A 21867-nucleotide genomic window follows, 5' to 3' on the forward strand; every position below is an offset into this window, starting at 1 on the left:
TAAGAAAGACATCAGAAACTGATGGTAGACTCTTCAATTTGATGAATCGCCTCTTGGGGCCCATGATTGAATTGGCCTTGTGATTCATCAGTTTTTGGATTCTGGGTTTATCCTTGGGTAAAAGAGGCTCCTGGTCAGCCAGCCATACTCGTCTGGAGCTGTTATCAGAGATGCACATTGATCTACTGCTTGCTACTTACGTAGTGGAATCAAAGGAGAGATAAACACTGATTTGGCTTTTGTCATGTCATGGAAGGAACAAGACAGTTGTGAAGAGATAAAGAATAAAACGTTTGGATTCCCACTGAAATCAGCATAACAATACTCCATGTTAGCAAATGGACTCATTTAATTATCTAAATCCTATAATGCATACGGACCACTAAATAGGGAAACATGATATACTGAGTGTGTATATATATATATATTAAATACATCTATAGTGTATAGTATATATGCACATACGACCTTTATGCATGCATATAAAATAAATGAATAAGAAAGACTCTAATTGCAGTGAGAATTTTCTTGAAATGAATTCCAAAAGCGTAATTCTAACTTTTAAACAATGAGTTGTCCTAACCGTGTGTGAACCAAAGGACTTTGTGTTGATGCTGCTGGCTTACCTGTCATGCCAGGAGGCTTTTGCCTAGGCTGTTTGGTTCCTTTGATTCTCGTCACTTAATTCTGAACCATCCTTCCTGACAGGTGAACTATGACGGGGAACTCCACAAGCACCCTCAGCTGGAAGCTGATTTGTCTGCAGTGAGAGAGCTCTACGGGCCACACGCAGTTTCTCTCAGGTAGAAAGTCAGTGTGTTACAATTATTTAATAAGCCACTGGAATTTTCTATTGGAGTAATGTAAAATAAAGTTATTTTTGGTGATTATGTTGGAAAATTTTTGAAGAATTCTATTGTGTCTTCCCTGATGCAAAATGACAGCTTTATGGCTCTTTTACATATTACTTTAAAGTTAAATTAGTTGCATTGAAGAAATAATTCATTTTGAGAGCTAATGTGAAAAAGTAGCAGTCTTTAAAAGTGTAATTAGCTAGGCATGGCACCATACACTTGTGATTTTAGCACTTGGAAAGATGAACTAGGAGCATTGCCAGTTTGAGGTCATCCAGGGCTCCCAAGGTCTTTTATTTAAAAAAAAAAAAAAAAAAAGGAAAGGAAAAGAAAAGAAAAAGCGTTGCAGTTATTTACTGTGCTAGAGTTTCTGTAAGTCTACTGATGTACATAAGTCACAGAGCCACTGAAGGAGGAGGTGGGAGACTGAATTCATGGCAGTGTGGATGACGGTGTGTTTTAGTCTGTAACTAATGAATTTTCTAGTCACTTTGCATTATATTTGGAAGACACCCCCATGCCTTGTATAGTTAAGATGTTTCTAAAGCACAGTTCCATATTTTCTGAGCTGTCATATGACTATGAAATTTTTGTGCCCTTACCAAGTATTTGTAAGAACATCTTTGGCAAGTCTCGTGATACCTATTAGGATTTTCTATTAGTAAAAGTGCTATTGACAATCAGGATGTGTTACAACTACATAAGTGCTTGGAGTTTGAATCAAATGAAATACCTAAAAGTCATAAATGACTTGAATGTTTTTCTCCTTGTCTGTTTCTCTTACAACAGTTTTGATCCCACTTAAACCTCAATACAAGCCACATTCTTGCCTTGTCTAGATTTTTTTCTAGCTATGTCTCTCAAGGTCCCATGACATGAAGTGAGCCACCACAGAACTTGCTTGATTTACTTTAAGTAAATAAAAATGAATTTACAGCCTCCACTTCAGTCTTGAGACACAGAGGGAAATGGGTAGTTAGGCAGAGGCCTTGGAATCTTTTAAGTCTATTGAAAGCAGACTGTTCTAATTAGCTGTTCTTTTATTTAATTGAGGCTTATAAGAACTTAATGGAGTTTGAAGAGCAAAAGTACCTTAATATGCACAATAGGCTATTTGGTGTCATCTTTTTTTCTTTTTTATGTGACGTTTAATGAGAAAGGCAGCTAACCAATTCTGAGTTCCGTATAAGAGACAGAAATAGCTGATTGCCTAGGTTGAAGCAAATCCCATTTAAATTCAGGCTAAATGTATATAGAAAAAGTAATTGATAAGAGATTTATTACTAAAATTGATCATGGAAGCTCAAGCCATTCTGACATCAAAAGGAAAATAGTGGCTTCGTGGAGCCATGGGTGTCGGTATTGGGAAGACTCTGATGCAGTCTTGTGATGGGAGGCGAGTGAGATCCTGCAGGAGAAATGTCCGGTGGTCAGACTGTGTTTTACCCTGATCAGGTAGTTGTATGCACTAGTGCCTGTTTCTCATTGTAAATGTCGCTCTCCAGTCGTGTGTTCATAAAATAATAAAACAGTGTAGAAAAACATCATTTAAAAATACTTTGAGAGGAGTAATTTTAGAAATGGAAGGAAATTTCCCATCACCCTGGGTAAGAGATGGTTTTGGTAGTCACCTTGTGAGAAGTCTAACTTGGATCCCAGATAACTGACACTTTGTTTATGACGACGGCATCTTTCATTTAAAAACAAACCTGGCATCGTCGGAGTGAATACTCAGCATCTTATCATGGCCAAAGCCTGATGCATCCCGGATACTCCAGGCTCTTGGGAGCTGCACGTTTTAATCGCCGCTTACTGGCAGGCTGCTGGGATGAGCCCTTCTGATTTGATGTTTGAGGAACAGCGGTATTCTGAGGACTTGGCGGTTGGAGGAACCAATGGATAGCACTAGACTAACAGCCATCAAGCTGTTAGCTTCTAAGAGAAAAAACAAAGCAGAGAAAAAACATAAAAGCCAAGCAAAACAAAACCTTGGCATAACTCCGGATGTTCCCTTCTGTCCGTCTGGTCCTCTGTCTTTGCCTTTACATCATTCCTAGGAACTGATTCCTTTTCTTGCTTCTCCTCTTCCTGTCACGTGATTCAGCAGCCTTTGCCTGACACCTTTGATACTTGGCATAGACACACAGTGGTTCTCTTCAGGGAGTTATGTCCACATAAGCTGGAGAATGAGTCTCTGTGTCTTGGGGACTTTGTCCCCCTTAGCACCTCAGTGATGACGGTGAACTATCTCAGGGCCATGCAGGGTGAGGCGTTGATCACTAGTGCTGAGTGTTGAGGTCTTGGCAATGTTTCTCTTCCACACACACAAGCCCACATAGAAACCTGTCATTCAGCAAAGGAAGCCCTAGACCTGCAGGCTTGTAGCATCCTATCTACCATAGTGATTCCCAACACTGAGTTGAGGACATTAAAAATATCTGTGAGTGAAAACCAGGGCAGTGACAGGAAGACTTGCACTGTGCAAAGAAATGGAAGGAGGAATATTCTCCAAACACAAATGTAATGGAGATGTAAGCTTCCGTAGCTCAGATCCTTCCTGCTCGCCTCTGCTCCAGAAGCCTGCACTCTCTTTAAGTAAAATCAAGTTCTTTTTTTTTTAAAAGCTGACCATAAACTCACAGCAACTTTTTGTTCTGTTCATCCTATGCACTATTGTGTCTCACAAAGATCACATTTCTCTCTCGTCTGCATCTAAAATCTTTTCAGCTTGTCTTTTAGAGAAATTTTTAGCTGTGTTGGATAACAGCCTTGGAAAAGCTTTAATCTTGCCAAGCTTTCTTCCTGGTGGTTGAGTTTGCATATTTCTTGGCCCATTCACAAACATCTCTCCCACACTAGGCAGAAACACACACTGAGATAGACACGTGGAGATAGCTACGTAAGCTGTGGGGTTTCAGATGTTTCAGGAAGGTGTGTCTTTCTTCTTCCTACACAGCTTCTCAAAACATCACTGCCTTTCGGCTGAAAGCAGGATCAATTAATAATAGCAAGCATTTATTTCTCAACAACTTGTGGTAGAATTGTGTATATATAAATATACAGTTTTTTTGGTAGTTAATATGGGAAAGTTAGGTATCTAAATGTTTTTATAATAAGCATATTCACAAATAATTTTGATCAAGTTATTGTATCTATTGCAACAGGATTAAGAAATGGGGGTTTATAGAGGAAGAAAAGCCAGCGTCATCTAACATTCAATATAGTGTACATTTATATATATATATATTAATATATATTTGTATGTCTTAGGAGCATTGTTTTTTTGGGGGGGAGCTTATTTTTGCTTATACTTTATAGTCTATCATTGAAGAATGCCAGAACAGGAACGCAAGGCAGGAGCACAGAGGCAGGAGCACAGAGGCAGGAATATAGAGGCAGGAACACAGAGCCAGGAACACAGAGCCAGGAACACAGAGCCAGGAACTGATGCTGAAGCCATGGGGGAGTGCTGTTCTCTGCCTTGTTCCCCATGACTTGTGGTGAGCCAGCTAGCGTCCCTGTCTGCCTGACTTTCTGCCTGCCTGCCTGCCTGCGTTCCTTCCTTCCTTCCTACCTACCTACCTTTCTTCCTCCCTCATTTCCCTTTCTTTCTTTCTTTCTTTCTTTCTTTCTTTCTTTCTTTCCTTCCTTCCTTCCTTCCTTCTTTCTTTCTTTCTTTCTTTCTTTCTTTCTTTCTTTCTTTCTTTCTTTCTTTCTTTCTTTCAAGGCCTCACTCTATAGTTCTGGCTGTTGTAGAACTCACTCTATAGACCAGGCTGACCTGGAAGTCACAGAACTGTGCCTGCCTCGGCCTCTCGAATACTGAGATTAAAGGTGTGTGCACCATTGTGGGCTAAGGAGCATTTCCTGATTAGTATCATTAAATACAGGAAGATGAGTAGACTGGATTCCCACAGTGTCTTCACAAAGGTATGATTATTGACAATAAGCTGTCTTCCTCTTTTATCACACTGATGATTAGGCCCAGGGTCTTGGGCTTGCTGCAGTGTACCACGAACCTCCATCCTTGGGAGCTGCCGTGGTCCTTGGATTCATCACATGGCTCACACAGGCCTTGAACTCTCATTCTCTTACCTCCCCCTCCTACATGCCTCCATTATGGACACACACCATTGCTTCTGATATGCACAGATATTTTTGAATAATCACCACCTCTAAGTATCTAAGAATCACATAATTTTCAGAATATGTTGACTTAAAGAGAAGCTCTTTAAGGGACCAAAAGTCAGACTGTTGGCCAGCTAGGAACATTATGTAGCACATCTTCCAGACCTGCCATGCCAGAGTAAAACAACCACATTAGACCGTTTCTCAGTTACTTCCCTCATCTTAAAAATGAAGGAAAAAATTCAATTTTGGTGTGGTCTTTTCACAGCAAATAAATAGAAACTGTACAGGAAATTGTTTTGTCATGAGCTTAAACCCCCATCTAGAACACAGTCACAGTTGGAATTGCTTTCATACATCAGCAGTCAACCTGATACTGCATTCCTGTTGCTGAGACCTCTGCAAAGTTATTCGGGTACAGAAGACGTCTTGATAACCAGGTCACTTCATCTGGACAAACTATAATCTTGCTTTCTGTCTCTCAGTGGGAAACACGAAGTCACTGGCATTTGCATATGCGCAGCGCTGTTTGTGAACTCTGAATTACAGCACAAAAACAGAAGCCAGTGCCACCGTTCTCTGCCTGTGCACCCTGCGAGCTGCCTTCTTCAGGTGGAATGCCTGTAACCAGGCATCTCACTTCCTTAAAAAAAAAAATCAGTGGCAAAAATAGGGGAGAGGCTGAGTTTTGAACAAAAATGTCTTTTAAGAAATCACACGTGGAATATTAGTATATTTAATGTTCACTATGAATGGTTTTAAAATGAGACACGCCGCATGCTGATCACGTCTATCGGCTTCTTGTAGAAAACCTGTTGTGGACAAGGGCTTTGTGTTCGTTTGAATCTTTCCTCTCTGACTCTCAAGCACAGTCTTCAGGCTCTGACAAACTCAGTTATTCTGCTAATGGAATTGTAAAGAGGAGGGGGAAAGGGGTGTGGCCATGAAGAAGAAATGGGAAGTAGTGATTGATAAATTGTCTGTTGTGATCGCAAGTCACTCTAACCCTGTACATCGCAGCTAAGCGAACGTCCTGAATCTGAAATAAGTCACTCCATGCACTTGCCTTCACATGCGCAGACAGATATGCAGACATTTCTTTCTGAGGAAACATTTTGTCTGTATTTAGGATGCAATCAAATACATCTAAGTATTTTAATTTATTTTACAGTTGCTATGCTCTAATTACAACCATTTAAAGGTAGGATTTTGATGAACCACTCAGAAAGCACTAATACTGAAGAAGAGAAGCAACAAGAAGAGTCCTTTATGTGCCATATATGAAGATTCCAGTGAGACTGAAGCAAAAATCATGGTGTCTGGTGTCTTAGGGTCTCTACTGCTGTGAAGAAACACCAGGACCAGAAAGCAAGCTGGGGAAGAAAGGGTTCATCTGGCTTCCCCTGTCACAGCACTGCTCATCACTGAGGGAGTCAGGACAGAAAGTCAAACAGGGCAGATCCGGGAGGCAGGAGCTGCTGCAGAGGGCATGAGGGTGCTGCTGACTGGCTTGCTCGCCCCCGGCTTGCTCAGCCTGTTTCCTTATACAACCGGCAACACCACGTCAGGGACATCACCACCCACGATGGGCTGGGCCCGGGCTTATCAATTACTAAGAAAATGCCCTGTAGTTGGGCCCTAGGGCATCATTTTCTCAATTTTCTGATAACTCTAGTTTGTGTGTCAAGCTAACATAAGACCAGCTAGCACCTCTGGCCAGGTGTGATGACTCATGCCTGCAATCGCACCCTTAGGAATCAGGTGATCCACCTGGGTCATGTAGTGAGACCCTGTCTCTCAAGTAGAACAATCTCTGATGACTGTAAGAGTTAATTTAGTACATTTTTTCTACTAACATAATAGTATTACCTGTCTGATCAGTGGCTACGTCTGTATTTTTATAAAGTGTGTAACTTTTTAAATAAAATGAGTTTAAAATGGAGACTGTTCATTATTCAAACATTCTTTTAAGCCTGTGAGGGTGAGGTAGAGGAGATCTTCTAGAAAAAATATTTATTGAACTTTGCAAAAAACCATGAAAACTAAGATGGTTTAAGAAAAATAGAAATGAGGCAATCAAAAAAGTAGAAACAATGTTCTGTTTTGCGTTGTTTAATGCACTTCCATCATGTGTATGTGTGTGCATGCGTGTGTGTGTGTGTTCGTGCGTGCCTGTGTGTGCATGTGTGTGTGCGTGTGTGTCCATGTGTGCATGCGTGCGTGCGTGCGTGTGTGTTCGTGCGTGCCTGTGTGTGCATGTGTGTGTGCATATGTGTGCATGCGTGCGTGCGTGTGTGTGTAGAGGCACATGCTTATGAGCATTTGCCTGTGGAGGTCTAAGGGTCACTTTGGAGATACTGATTCTTTCCTTCCACCTCATGGATCTTACGGATCAAACTCAGGCCAGGATTTTAGCAAGGGTCTTTTCCCACTGAGCTAGCTTGCTGGCCCAAGGTTTGTTTTGTTTTGGTTTTTTAAGCATTAACATACAGTAGTGTTGAGCTATTTCCAATGTTTCCTCTTTATGTATTAATCCAGGTGAGGTTTACACCCATGCCTTGTTATTTTCTTGGGATTAACATTGGGATGGTTGTTGCCAAGGCCACTTCTTTCCTGGGAACTTTTACTGAACATATTGACTATGTTGTATTACTTTTCTCTTGCTGTGACAGAACACTATGGCCAGGGCGACTTTTAGAAGAAATGTTTGGTCTTAGTGCTCAAGAGGGTTGGTGTTAACGAAGTTGAGTGGAGGAGGTAGCAGGCTGCAGCACCTCACAGCTCACTTCTCAAATCTCAAGCAAGAGACAGGGAGAGTGAATTTGAAATCACTTTAGCATCCAGACTCCACCTCCAGTGCCATCCTTCTTCCCACAAGGCCACGCCCCCTGAGCCTTCCCAAACAGCACCCCCAGCACCTGGGGACCACATAGTCAGATTCCCTAGAGCGCTGGTTCCCAACATTGTTAGTGCTGCGACCCTCTCACACAGTGCCTCATGTTGTGATGACCCCCCCCCATCATAAAATTGTTTTTGTTGCTACTTCATAACTGCACTTTTGCTACTGCGATGAATGATAATGTAAATAAGTATCTGTGTTTTCCGACGGTTAGGTGAACCCCGTGAAGGGCCGTTTGATTCCCCCAAGTTGAGAACCACTGCCCTAGACTGCAGTGGATATCCCCTTCAAGCCAACACACGTGTTGACTGGCTTTTTCCATGTATAACTTGGGTGATCGATGATGTTCATGGACCATTTGCCTATGCTCACAGCTAGTAAATTATGACCACTGAGCTTGTCTCTAATATCCAAAAAAGGACAAACGGATTTTGCTTTTCAAGGGAGTTGCAGAAGAGACCAGAAGAAACCAAGCAGCCGAGCAGTGTGTAGCAAAGAATGGCTATGCCTGAAAATTCCTAAAATGCTTACTTTCTTCATCATCACAGGAAAAGCTTTATGTACCTGAATAAACTTATGGGCATAAAGAAATTTTATTTGTTTGATCCTTATTCTTTTCATGTCTGTTGATGTAATTTCATACAAAATGTGCAAACTGTCTTGTCTGAAGAACATAGATGCTAGGATGATGTTGTCATTATAAAAAGTCTGTTTTTGTGTCAGTACTTAGTTGCTAAAATGTTAGCATGAAAAACTTAAAACATGTTCCTAAAATACAAGAAAAATGTGCTCCATGGTTTGACATATTTTTACAGAAAAAATGAAGTTATTATATTTACCTTCATACATCTGGTCACAGAAACAAAAATTATCGAAAGGCTCCGGCTAGATTTTTTTATTAAGCTATGCAAATTATGTAAATTAAATCATAGGATTCAGTCATAAAATTTTATCCTCAGAACCCTGTAAACATGCCAGAGTTGTGTACTGTATTTGTATTGCTAGTGTGTACAACACATAACAATTTTACTGAGTTTAGATATGGGTATATGTCGATAGACTCCTCACTGACTTGTTAAGATGTTTGACAGCCTCATATAGTCATCTAACGAATTTAGTTATTTTCATTCTCCTCCTTTGTCCCCTCCTCTCCCACTGAACCTTTCTCGTCAAGTTGCTCTCTTGCTTTGATGTCTTTGTGTGTGACCCACTGAGTTCAGGAAGGGTTGCTTGCCCGAGCGTGGGTGGCGGTATGTTTCCCACATGACAACCATTTTACTTTCCTGTTTGTCAACTTCTTCGCTGATGTTAACGGTAGATTGTTTCCCTCACAAGGTTATCATGAGGACCTGATGTTGAAGGTCATTGTTCTTTAAACTGGTGCTCACTGCAAAGTCGTGGGTCTTGAACATTGGGCCAGTTTAATGCTTGCATAAATGACTGACAAATACTGTATTCAAGTACCAGGGTTGCTACAGAGCTTTAATGTGTTAAGTTACTTTATAAGACATATGTAAATACAGTGAAATTTGTGAGCAATAGTATCTGAAATATTTCTGGGCTCTCCTCTTTGCCCCATCCCAGTTCTCCGTTCACTCTCCCTCCTTCTGTCCTTTATTTTTCATATAATCCAGACTGACCTTGAGCTCACTACGGGCTGATAACCTTGAACTTCTGATCCTCCTGATTTTACCTGCAGAGTGCTGGCGTTACGGGCAGGCACCACCATTTCTGGTTTTGTGCAGTACCTCAATCAGTCTCAGCGGTTCATACATGCTTGGTAGACACACTCCCAGTTGATTTATACCTCTAGCCTTGTTTTGTGGTCACTAAATCATCACATGTATGTAAAGTCCTGAGAAGTTTTTCTGCAAGTTATGAGCTCAAATTTAAGTATTGTCTATTATCTTCTGTAATTTTGGTTATTTCCATACTTTATCCTTGATCCTCTACTCTAATTCATAGCTTCAGAAAAATTACATGAGCACATAAACATATAGACATGTATGTGAAGAATATTATGACCAATGTTCTCTGACTTTTCATTAAATTAAAAAACTGTGCTGTACACAACTTGGTCTTCCTAATGCCTTTATGTGACCCAGGGATAGCGCTCTCTGGCAGGGTGCTGGATTAGCGCGTACATAAATAGAGAGACAAGGGAGCAGAAAAATTCCAAACTGGATATTGGCTGTGATAGCTTTATGGCTCACACTATTAATATTTAGCTGCATGTCACTGACTGTGTCAGACTCAGGGCTACTGACTGATACAAAGTGCTGTGTAAGTAGCAGCACTTGGACCAGTTTCAATCCACCCATATCCAAGGTAGAAGAATACATTAGTATTTCATGGTGTGGCCCCTTACCTCCTTATAGCAGAAACCGCTTTCTTAAAATTGGTTCTTTGTCCTCTGTGTGGGTAGAAATACTGGAGCAATCACATGCAAAAACTGTCGTGACCCAGAGAACTGAGACTGTTTCATACTGTGAACCAAGGAACTCTTGAATGTGTGTGTGTGTGTTCGTTCGTGTGTTCTATAGTATAAATAGGTTTAAAAAAAAAGTTGACAGTCCAAGTAAACTGGATCAGTTTACTCATACCCAAGGTAACCTCCTTTTTAGAAATCAGCAGTCAGAATTAGTGACATTTTTAATTAAAACAACCAGTCACATATTAACTGTTTTGGAAAATGAAAACATTCATGTTAATCTTTGCTTTCAGGGAATATGGAGCTATTGATGATGTAGATATTGATCTGCACATTGATGTCAGCTTTCTGGATGTAAGTATCAGTTCTAAAACGTGACTGGCACACTTAAAGTACATTCATGTTTATTCATTGAAATTCAATTTTGGGTTATTTTATAGCACAGTGGCGTACTGCTTTTGTTATATTGATGTATGAAGGCCGAGATAACACATCTTTTTCAGTATTTTTACATATATCCTAAATGTCTGTTTTAATTGTGGCATTTCATTGTAAAAGTTTACATTTTTATTTGTCATACATGAAGGCAAAAATAAAAGTTACTTTGGCCTTCTTTTTTTGAAATAATGCGCAAGCTTCTACAATGTACACATTATATTAACCTAATTTTAAATTGTTTGGGTTTTTTCTTTTCTTTTTAAAAATGATTTATTCAGAATACATCTTGACTGTTATCCCTTCACTTGTATCTTACCGTTCCCTCCATCCCTCCCGCTTTCACCCTATTCCCTGACCCTAGACATCTGACAGAAGGGGACCTCCTCCCTCACCATATGACCACAGCTGGTGCTTTTTGTTTTTGTTTTGTTTTTTTATTTTGAGGTCTAAAAATGCCAAACTTCTCTTTTCCATTTGTGCAGGAGGAGATTGCAGTGGCCTGGGAAGTGATTCGCACAGAGCCTATTATTGTCCGACTACACTGTTCTCTTACACAGTATTTAAATGGCCCAGGTTGGTCTTACTGCTCTCTTGATTTGAAGGTTGACGATGTACTATGCTTTAAGAAAATAGGTATTCATTTGCTTGTTCCGAGCATGTCAAGGACCTTGATAACGGTGTAGTTGCTGTGCCAAGCAAGATGACTTAATCACCTACGTAAGTAAGGAAGTCATGTAGGCAGTGCTGAACTGCATAGGCTTGAGCAGTTTCTGTAAGACAAACAAAATGGAACCTGGCTCTGAGTGCAGTTGTTGTGTAGGATGCAGATGTTAGATTGACCTCATTTCATTCTCCTGTTTATCCCACTCTTGGATCCCAGATAATTTACTTAGAAAACCATAGCAAGTGGGAAAGCGCGTTTGCTTTTTGAATTCCTGTGGGATAGCCGTGCTCTATTCAATGGAACCCAATTTTACGTGCTCCTGTTAAGCTAGTTACGGATGGCAGTACAGTAAATCACTCCAAGACTTTGTTCTTTGTGGGCTTTCTTCGGTTGATGCCGTGCTCTGCTCCAGTGCTTTCCAGTCCTGTGGGGTATGAAGCCGGAGGGTTTAAATGCCTTGCTAAGTTGGAAACACGTCATGCTGTTAGTGCTGTGTGTTACGTCGTATGTGTTCAGAGTTGATTCAGGGATCAGCTGTCCTGTACTGGTGGTGGCCAGGGTCTGCCCCCACCTGACATGTCCAGGTCTTCTGGCTTCTTTTACCATGATGGGCAAGGCCCAAAAAACATGTTTCTTGACCCAAGGTGTGCCTGCTTAATTTTATCCTGACAGTGGGTCACAGCAAATGGGCTCTTGGGTCTGACCTTTTTTTAATATTTAAATTGGGAACAAGACTGCATTACTTAATGTCACCGAAACAGCACCTTTATGAGAGGAAAATGACACCTGTGTCCATGTACTCATAACACATGTGCTGATTGTACGTAACTCTGCCCTCTTTAACATTGTGTGTCACTTCTCTCACAAGCACTTGGGTCCCTGCCAGGCTGTCATCTACTGTGCCCATGGGCTTAGTTTGTAACTCAGTGTTGAGCTCAATGTCTAAATGATACATTCAGTTTGTCTGAGCTCCTAACTGACCCCACATTGTGCTCTCTGGACCGTCTGGGCATCCTGAGGGTTAGGCAAGGTCATATGAGCAACGTCCACTTGAGTTCATGTTGTATGCAGTCAGGAGGGCAAGGCCACATCAGTTCAAGCTGTATCTGGCCACAGGACAACGTGTGCTTGGAAACATACTTCTGAATGATGACATTGGGTAAGATGATGGGCTGTCTAAGGTACACGCCCTGGGATGGGCAGGGAAGCACAGGTACACGCCCTGGGATGGGCAGGAAAGCACAGGTACACGCCCTGGGATGGGCAGGAAAGCACAGGTACACGCCCTGGGATGGGCAGGAAAGCACAGGTACACGCCCTGGGATGGGCAGGAAAGCACAGGTACACGCCCTGGGATGGGCAGGGAAGCACATGCCAAGAACAGCCCATGTTATGGAGGGACAGAGGTTAACAAGACACTTGTCTTGTTTACTGCAGTTTTCTCACAAGGTCTCATAAATCTCCACACATAGCTTTATTCATGAGCCATGCTCTTTATTTTATTATTTTTTATTTAATTTTTTTTATGGACCATGGTCTGACATCAACCTAACATGAGCAATTCAGGAGAGCAACCAACAGCCTCTTGAGGGTGAAAACCCTACCAGGCTGACCTGAATCCTCATGGCCAGTCTCCTGGAACTTCCTCTCTGTCTGTGGCTTCTTTGCCCCTTGTGTGAGATGCGTTCAATGACTGATGGCTTTTCACACCATTCCTGTCACAGCGTGAGCATCTGAGACCAGCCAGGAGGGCCCTGGAGGTTGGTTCAGACATGTTATTTTTAATAGTAAAATAGTAAAATCTGTTTCGACTTTCTTATCCAACATAAAGGAAGCCCGTGGTTTGGCTGGTTTTCTCATAATTCTCTAATACGCTAGTTAAATTGGAGCTTGTTCAATTTTAACTTACATAATCTACGTTACTAGTAGATTACTCCAATCACTACGTTCTTGTTGAATATTTAGGGGGAGAATTTGATTTAAAATGGACCATGTTGCATAATGTATCAGGAGAAGTAGAGACACTGTGATTGAAAGGAGACAACCAATTTTCCAGGATGAATTGGTTTTATCCTAACATAAAATTGTGATTACTGCAAATTGGTAAAATGATGAAAACAAAAACAAAGACAAAACCTCCCCCTCTTTCTTTTAAATTAAATTTTATTGTGAACACAATTTTATGCTGTTGTCAATAATTACATTTCTCATAATTTCATGCATATAATGTCTTTTGGTTAAATCCATGCCCTTCCAGTTCCTTCCCGCCCTCCCCTGAAGAGTGAGTTTCCCCTCCTCACCTCCTTCTTTCTACCTCACTCCCACACCCCATGTCCCTTTTCCTTATAAACCTTCTGAAGCCGCTTAGTGCTGCTGCTAGTTGCTGCTTGTGGCCATCTGCTGGAGCTCGGGTTGTCTCTCAGATCCCTGAAGAAGACTCACTGTCTCCCATAAAAGCCATCAATTGCCAGTAGCTCCTGAGCAAGGAGGGGGAGTGAGTCTCTCCATCCGTTCTGGCATATGGGCTGGCTTGATCGCATTCATTTAGTCACGGCTGCTGTGAATTCTTGTGCAGCAGACCTTCTGTCCTGTCCAGAAAACACAATTTTGCTGTATTCATCTTGTACCTCTGGCTGTTGCTGTCTCTTTGCCCACTCTTCTCAGATGATCCCTGAGCCTTGGAGGTGGGAGTGTAATAGAAACAAAACGGCTTTTCTTTAGGGGTGTTTTGTAGTTTGTCTTTGAAGATATCAACATTTATAGTAAAAGGAACTTGCAAAAAAAATTTGTGACTGATACGATTTAGACTGATGTACTTAACAGCTCTCATTGAAAATCATTTGCTTCTATTTGCTAGAAATGTATGAACAACAATACTTTGAAGTACAGCATTTAGTTGGGGCTAATCTGACTCATAAAATTAATAGAAGAAAGGGGGCTGTGTTTTACATTTGAATTTGAAGATAAGGATAATTTTATGGTATATGCTTTAAACATGGTTAAACTTGTTACAGTTATGTGTATTTCTTAAAATTGTTGATCTATAAGTCCAGTTCCTGATTAAAGGCACAAGCCCTCTTTTGTTTTAAATGTTGAACAACTGCCATTAATAAGCTCTTCTGTTTAAATCAGCTTATTGTTGGTATCTCCACATCTATGCTCATCTGATCAGTGTTAGAATAATTTCCATTTGTTTTATGCAGCCTTCAAGTCCCAAAGAAAATTATATGAAATAAGAAAATTTTATTAACTTTTATATTATTTTAATATCAAGGCATATCTACTTCTTTCTGTCAAATTCTTTTCCACCTCGAATGAATCTTGTGTGGAATCTGGGAGAACAGACGCTTCCTTTTTGTTTTTTTTTCTCCTTTCCTATGAAGTCTTTACTCTTCAAAAGGATGGAAGAATTTAATTCTTCTAGTGCCTTTGGACCTTGCTATGCTTTAAAAGGAGGCCGAGGCCTTTTACTCATCTCCCTTTTCTTAGTCACTTTTTATTTCTGCACATATGAAGAGTCTTATCTTTGAAATCTTAGGAAAAGTGAAATGTTTTTCCTCTTCTTCTCCTTTAAAGATTTATTTTTATCTTATGAATGTTTTGCCTGCGTGTATGTTTGCGCACTGCAAGTGTGTGCCTGGTGCACTCAGAGGCCAAAAGCATGCATCAGATCTCTTGCAGCTGGAATTACAGACATTTGTTGTTACTATATGCATGCTGGGAACTGAACCTCTGTCCTCGCCGTAGCAGCGAGCACATTGACCTGTTGAGCCATCTCTGTAGCTACTCACTTTCTTATCGTTTCCTTTAAAAAAAAAAAACATTGCTCTAAGCTTTCAGGATTTTTCTTTTAATGCAGTGACTTCTTGTTTGGGGAACATGAGATCAGACTGATGCTCACACAGTCCTTCACTTTTACAGAAAGGGTTACTGTTTTTGAGATGCACCTAATGTGTGTCTGGGAAATGGAGAGCTTTCCTCCCGGAGTGCAACAGTGTGGACTAAGAACTGGGACGTGCGTGGCCTGAGCAGGCCTGTTAGGACGGCAGGCTTGCTCCTCTCATCCCCACCCTGGCACATTTGGTGCCCGTGTGGTGTCACACTATGATACGTGCGTGAGGTTCCCTCCCCGTTCATGCAATTGCATCACTCCAGCAACTGTCCCTGTCCTTCCTTCCTGTGCTAGTCCATTTTTCCTCCCCAGAAGATTTTCACCAAGAAACTATTTTTTTTCAATATGGAAAATTCAATAAAACCTTTGACCTCAAATTCCCTTCCGGCCCCTCCTCTAGTGCTGTGTTTTCCTGACTGCCAGATTTGTTATTAGGGTTTTCTCTGCTCCCTTCATTTCTTTTCTTTCCTGTCTTAACATCCACAGGGACAAGGATATGGGACCATGACTTCACACACAATCAGTATTTTCAGTGACTTCCTTATTGCTAAATGTCACGTGACCAGTTTTGGTACTCATCTTAACTCAGCATTTTAATTGGTCAATTTGCTGTCTCCCTTCCGTGGAAGCAGCTTGTGAATGTGTGTTCAGCAGGTCACAAATTTTAATAGTTATGTAAGCATGCGCATGTATACAGAGAAATATGAGCCACATCAAGAGGGCGAACAGTAAAAAACAAGTCTCTGCTTTATCCCCGTCACGTGCTATTTAAAAAATGGTGTTTTATATTAACATGTTTCACTTACAGTTTAAAGACATTTCCCGAACTGTCCTACGTGTGCTTGCTGAGATTATTGCGTACGTTGAGACTGCTCTTTATATTCCTATGTGCTATGCATTGACATAGACAGATAGTTACGTTAACGTGTAATCTGTACTGGTTTATGTTTCACACTTGCGTATCATAAGCAATGTTGCAAAGTACAGTGTGCATGCTTTGTAAGTGTGTGGGTGCCTCGGCACATGCACAGTGATAATTCGGTCATTTTGTGCATGAGTTTCAAGTTAATATTTAACTGTGTTTCCCCCCTCCCCCCTCTTTTCAGTGCCCACGGTTGATGTCTTTCAGATTTCTACAAAAGAGCGATTTGGACTGGGACATCAGCTGAAAAAGTAAGTTTGCTGAAGAATTAAAAAAACAAAAACAAAAAACAAAACAACAACAGCAAAAACCCAGTTGCTTTTCTGGAGAACCAGCTTCTCATTTCGCTCTGGTTTTATTCTCTTACATCTCCTTTAAGTGAGTTCCTGGGGACAGGATGTCACCTTGGTGCAAAGAGCTGTATCCGTGACACGACTCAGTTCCCAGAGCTTCCTTTCCAGCATCCCGCACCCTTCGGTCTTCCCATCTGCATCCTCTCATCCTTCCACACCCCACACTCTCCCCTTCTTTCCCATGTGGCCACGGGGTCTTTGATGTGTCCTGCAGAAGGAGCAAAGGCAGGAAGATGGGGAGAAGGAGGAGGAGGTGGAGGAAAAGGAGGAGAAGGAAGAAGAGGAGGAGGAGGAGAAAGAAGAAGAGGAGGAGAAGGAGGAAGAGGAGAAAGAGGAGGGGGACAGGGAAGGAGGAGGAGGACGAGGAGGGGAAGGAGGAAGAGCAGCGGAAGGAGACTCTGTGTCACACTGGGTGTAGCTTGAGCATAGGAGACCTCAAAAGCCCATCTCCATAGTGACACACTTCCTCCAACAAGGCCACACACACACACACACACACACACACACACACACACACACACACACACACACACACACACACACACACACACACACACACCTCCTAATAGTTCCACTCCTTATGGGCCAAGCTTTCAAACACATGGGTCTCCGTTATCATTTATGACATACTGTTTATGCAGACATTATCAATTTTGTAGTCACTTTGACTCTGGAATACTTTAGTATCATTAATAGATGTGAAGTAGAAATAAACATTGATGGGTTGGGAGTGTCGAGAAAAGACGAGCCAAGCCTTTATTATGTCCTCATTAGAAACACACAGGGGCTTAACAGTTGCTTTTAGTTCTAATTCTCTGTTGTTTTCTGATTTTTAAGTCCGTTATACTTAAACCCCTGTCTTGTTCTTTAAAAAAAAAAAAAAAAAAAAGGTAAAAACATAACACTGTCGATAGAGCTGAATATAGGAGCATTATGTCTCTGAGTAGAAAAAAAAGCAGCGGTGAACTCCAGGCACAGGGGGCGACTTCTCAGGTTTTCTGCAATCAGGTGGTGCACGCTGTTCCATGTTAGGGTGCAGACTTTGGGGACAGCCAGCCTGTGTGGATCCTGAGTACTCATGGTTTGACTGAAGGCAGTAACTGTGCTGTCCACTTGGTCTCCTTTGATGACCTTCCATGCCCAGGGAACACAGCTCTCTGTTTAGAAAGGATCGAGATGAACCTCAGCCTCCCAGAAAAGGGTTCCAGGCTACCCTAGACAGCCTGTAGCAATGCAGAGAAGTCAAACCCAACACTGGGATGGATAGCTTTCGCATGGTGGTCCTGCACAAGCTCAGCATGCTTGTTTCTTCAGTGTTCCATCTTGGTGAACAAAATACTCAAGAGTCGTCCAGCTTTTGAAACAGACAAAAGTCTCACCCGTGATCACGGTGCTGAGCAGCAGCACACAGAGCCTGTAAACTTGTCTTTCTTGTAACTTAGGACGCATTTCTCTAACTTGCTGGTGCCCACCTCCATACTGTCCCCAGCCTCTCTCTGCCCATTGTGCCGCTCTGTAACATCAGTGTGTTTAGTGTGTGCACAGGAAGGAGAACGGCATTTAGACCCTGCCTGGAGCTGAGAGCACCTGGTGCTTTTCTCCTTTGCTTGGCGTCTGCTACTTAATATGATCCTCAGTCCACCCATGGCGTTTGTGAATGGCAGGGGTCTTTTGTTTTATGGAGTAGAGTTTCATTTGCCCTCTTCTATGCTCCATTGTTTTGGTTTCTCTGAGATAGAGTCTGGCTGTGTAGCCCAGGCTGCCTCCTCCACTGTCGGCCTCCTGAATAGCCCAGGCTGCCCCCTCCCCTGTTGGCCTCCTGAATAGCCCAGGCTGCCCCCTCCACTGTCGGCCTCCTGAATGCTGGCATTCCAGGTCTGCATCATCACTCCCAGGGAATATAGTCATCTCTGATGGGCCCTTACGCTGTTTCCACCTCATGTCTTGTTTTGAATAGTGCTGCAGCAGACATGAGTGTGCAAAGATTTCTTCTCTAAATACTCCATTTGTTTGGACAAATACTTACTGGTGCGATTGCTAGACCATGTGTTAGTTCTATTTTAATAGCTTGAGGCAACTGTATTCTATTTCCTTGCCCTATCTCTGTATTGTCTCTCTGTCTGCCAGGCCATCATCTATCTATCTATCTATTTTTTAAATTTGCTCGTGTGTGTGTGTGTGTGTGTGTGTGTGTGTGTGTGTACAGTTTTGTGGAGTTGATTCTCTTCTTCAAACCTCATGTGGCTCCTGGGATTGTCAAACTTCACAGGAAGCATTTTACCCGCTGGACCACCTCGCCGGTCCCCACAATGGCTGTCTTAATTTAACCAACACCACGGGTTCCCTTTGTGCACATCTTCACCCTCATGTGTTGTCCTCTGTCTTTAGATAAGAGCCAAAAACATGACAGAGAATACTGACATGTACCCGAGTTAGCCATAGCCAGGATATAAAGAGTAAGTTCTGTATTTGTCAAGAATTCAGCTTTTAGAATTTATAAGAATCCTTGAAGGCCTATGTATTCTTCCAGGGCTATAAACGTGATTGACTCAGGGCCCGTTAGACCTTCTGCACTAACACAGTGGTTTAGATTTTGATCAGGATGCAGCTCACGTCTCTCCCTTTCAGTTTAATGAATTTTCATTTTCATCATATGTCAGCCTTTATTGAGTAATATTCTAAAAAAAAAAAAAAACGCTTTAAAACTCTGTGTGTCGGCTGCCTTTTCACCGGAGCCGCGAGTCCTGTGTGATAGATGGGCTTGTCCGTGTCTTAGACCTCTGGTATTGTCCTCAGTTTTTGTGACCCTACACCGACATACGCCTGTGCAGGTGTGAGTTACGCATGGTTGCATTTGAGAGAGGGATTCACTTTTAGCTGCTCAGTGTTGGGTCAATGTTGAGTCTAGATGTGCATACAAATGCAGAATCAGATAACTAATCCTTAGCATTTAAGATCCTGTGTCTCTAAAGCTAAATTTAATTTATAAGGTATGTAGCACATTACAGTATGAAATGTTCTCTCTCAAAGGCTCCTATGGGACATCTGTACATTTCTGTTTTGTATTAGGGGGGCTTCTCCAGTGCAGTTGGTCTTATTTTTTCAGCTGGGCTCTGTTTGTTACATCATCCCCATCTTGGCGAGGAGAAAAGGCGTATCTCTACATTATATTGCCATGTGGGTGCTTTGCTTGTTTGTTTTGTGCTGGAGGTTGGAGAATGAGGTTGATCAAAATAAGACAACAGCAACCACCACCACTACCCAGACGTCCCCAAACACACACCTTTCTGCCTGTAGTGGCTCATGAACATATCACATGAGTGTGACAAAGAAACCGTGTCTATAGTTGTAAGCCTCACAAGTTATAGAATGTGTGCTGAGGTTTGCGCCACAGAGACTCATAGAGTATTTAACATGTTCTATTCATAGACCCAGCCTGGTGCTAAATCTTTTTGAAAATGTTACTTGCTTTTATGAATGAATTTTAGTTATGTAGAAAATTTGTTAGTATAGGTTAGAATATTTTTCTTTCTTTCTTTCTTTTCTTTTTTTTTTTTTGATGGAGTTCTGTTCGGTACATGATTAAGTTTCTTTAGTTATAAGTGCTTTTGTCTGCGGTTCTTCTGGGCCCATCCAGTCTAAGTAACACAATTTTAAACTTTTGTGGTTTCACCTTCATGGTAGTCTCTAAGAAGAGCTTCACGTGCAGAGTGGGGATTTCGCCTTAAACGTCCTGAAAGAGGCTGGTGTGCAATCTAGACTCCTTACGCTTTAGGTAGATGTTTACGAAGTAAGCAACTACATCAGTGTTCTCCGCGGTCCCTCATTCTGTTGTGTCCAGGCGCTAGACCACGTGCTTAGCGCGTGTCCCTGCCTTTCCAAACACCGACGCACATTCCATCTCTTAGTGCTTACAGTAACCTGTGATGCACAGTGTGTCAGCATCATGTTTGCTCGGCAGTGAAACTGAAGGCAAATCACAGTGTCACTCTAATGCACTCACTTTCTCTGTCAAGATTACCCTGAACCCTCTAAGAACTATAGAAGGTGGCTGAGACACCATTTGTCCATTTTTTCTTCGCTTAATAAATACTTAAATATCTAGTGGCTCTGTGCTATGAGAAGATGGTCACCATAGCACATGCAATCATATATTTATATATGTGTACACACACACACACACACACCCCACACCACACACATTTTCACACACACTTTGGACCAGCTCTGACATTAGCTGTCTTACTAGCAGATGACTCGTTTACATCCAAGACAATTAGGACTTAGAGCACTTTTGGGAGCTACTGACGTTAGGTGTTGAAGCTGCACTTTGGAATAACAATGTAACCTGAAAGTGAGACATATTTTAGCCATTTAAGCTAGTAAGTTAGTTGGTTCAAATTAGCTTATCCAGGATGCACTTGGTAGTCTTTTTAGGTGACAGGTTATAGGAATAAGAACCTTCTTCATCATGGGAGGAAAAGAATCTAAATCTAATTGGTACAAAAAAGTGGTATTGGTGAGGGTATGAAGATTAGTAACAAGAAGAAACAATGATCAGCACACCCAAATCTTCTTGAAATATTGAGTAAAAAAGATCTACAGACATCAAGTAAAAGTAAAATAAAGAGATCATCTGTTCTTAAGATCCAAGGCAAATTTCCTATGAAATTGGAATCACAGTGTTAATCAACACAGAGTTTATCCTCCTTTTCCCCACCACTTCTGCTACCCTAAGGATGCCATATATGCCGTACGTCACCCTCCCAAGCACATCAAAGATAGCGGAAGGAAGCAAGCCCCACGGAGTAAGGCTTAGTGAGCCCAGTTAGTTGAGACCTGACAGATGTTGAGGAATTTTGGTGATTGTCTTCTTGCCGAGAGTCACAGCGTCTCCACTGAACAGACACTTTATTTGGATGTATGTACTAATAACAGTTTTGGGAAACTAAGAGGAACATTTTCATTTATGAAGCAATGTCATAGTCCCTGATCTAGTCTAGTTGATAAACTAATTCTGGTATCCACTTCTCCTAGAAGCAGTTTGTAGAAGTAACAACAACAAAAAATGACAACCAAGAAAACTTGAAGGGATTTTCAAAAGAAAATAAAACTGTTGAATGTATTATACATATAATATATAATTATAAAATTTCATGTGCACCGAAAGAGCATCATTAGGGGATCGTCTTGTCCTGTGAGTTGGAAGGTGGGATGCAGAGCCTCGGTCTCAAGGCCTTTGGGGATAACTTGCTCTCACAGGCCACTGTTGGCACTCCATAATTT

At 41.6% G+C, this 21867-nt stretch overlaps 1 protein-coding gene across 1 annotated transcript in view; it reads left to right on the plus strand.

Moving 5' to 3' along the window:
- The window catches only part of Parp8 (poly(ADP-ribose) polymerase family member 8), a 154971-nt gene that overhangs the window by 94826 nt on the left and 38278 nt on the right, over positions 1-21867 (plus strand). The window contains exons 8-11 of the mRNA XM_051172595.1: positions 709-803; positions 10606-10666; positions 11233-11323; positions 16413-16479. Coding sequence (XP_051028552.1) covers positions 709-803; positions 10606-10666; positions 11233-11323; positions 16413-16479 — 314 coding nt within the window. The remainder of the gene's footprint in view (positions 1-708; positions 804-10605; positions 10667-11232; positions 11324-16412; positions 16480-21867) is intronic.

The sequence above is a fragment of the Acomys russatus genome, chromosome 30, assembly GCF_903995435.1.
Source record: "Acomys russatus chromosome 30, mAcoRus1.1, whole genome shotgun sequence".
Lineage (NCBI taxonomy): Eukaryota > Metazoa > Chordata > Mammalia > Rodentia > Muridae > Acomys > Acomys russatus.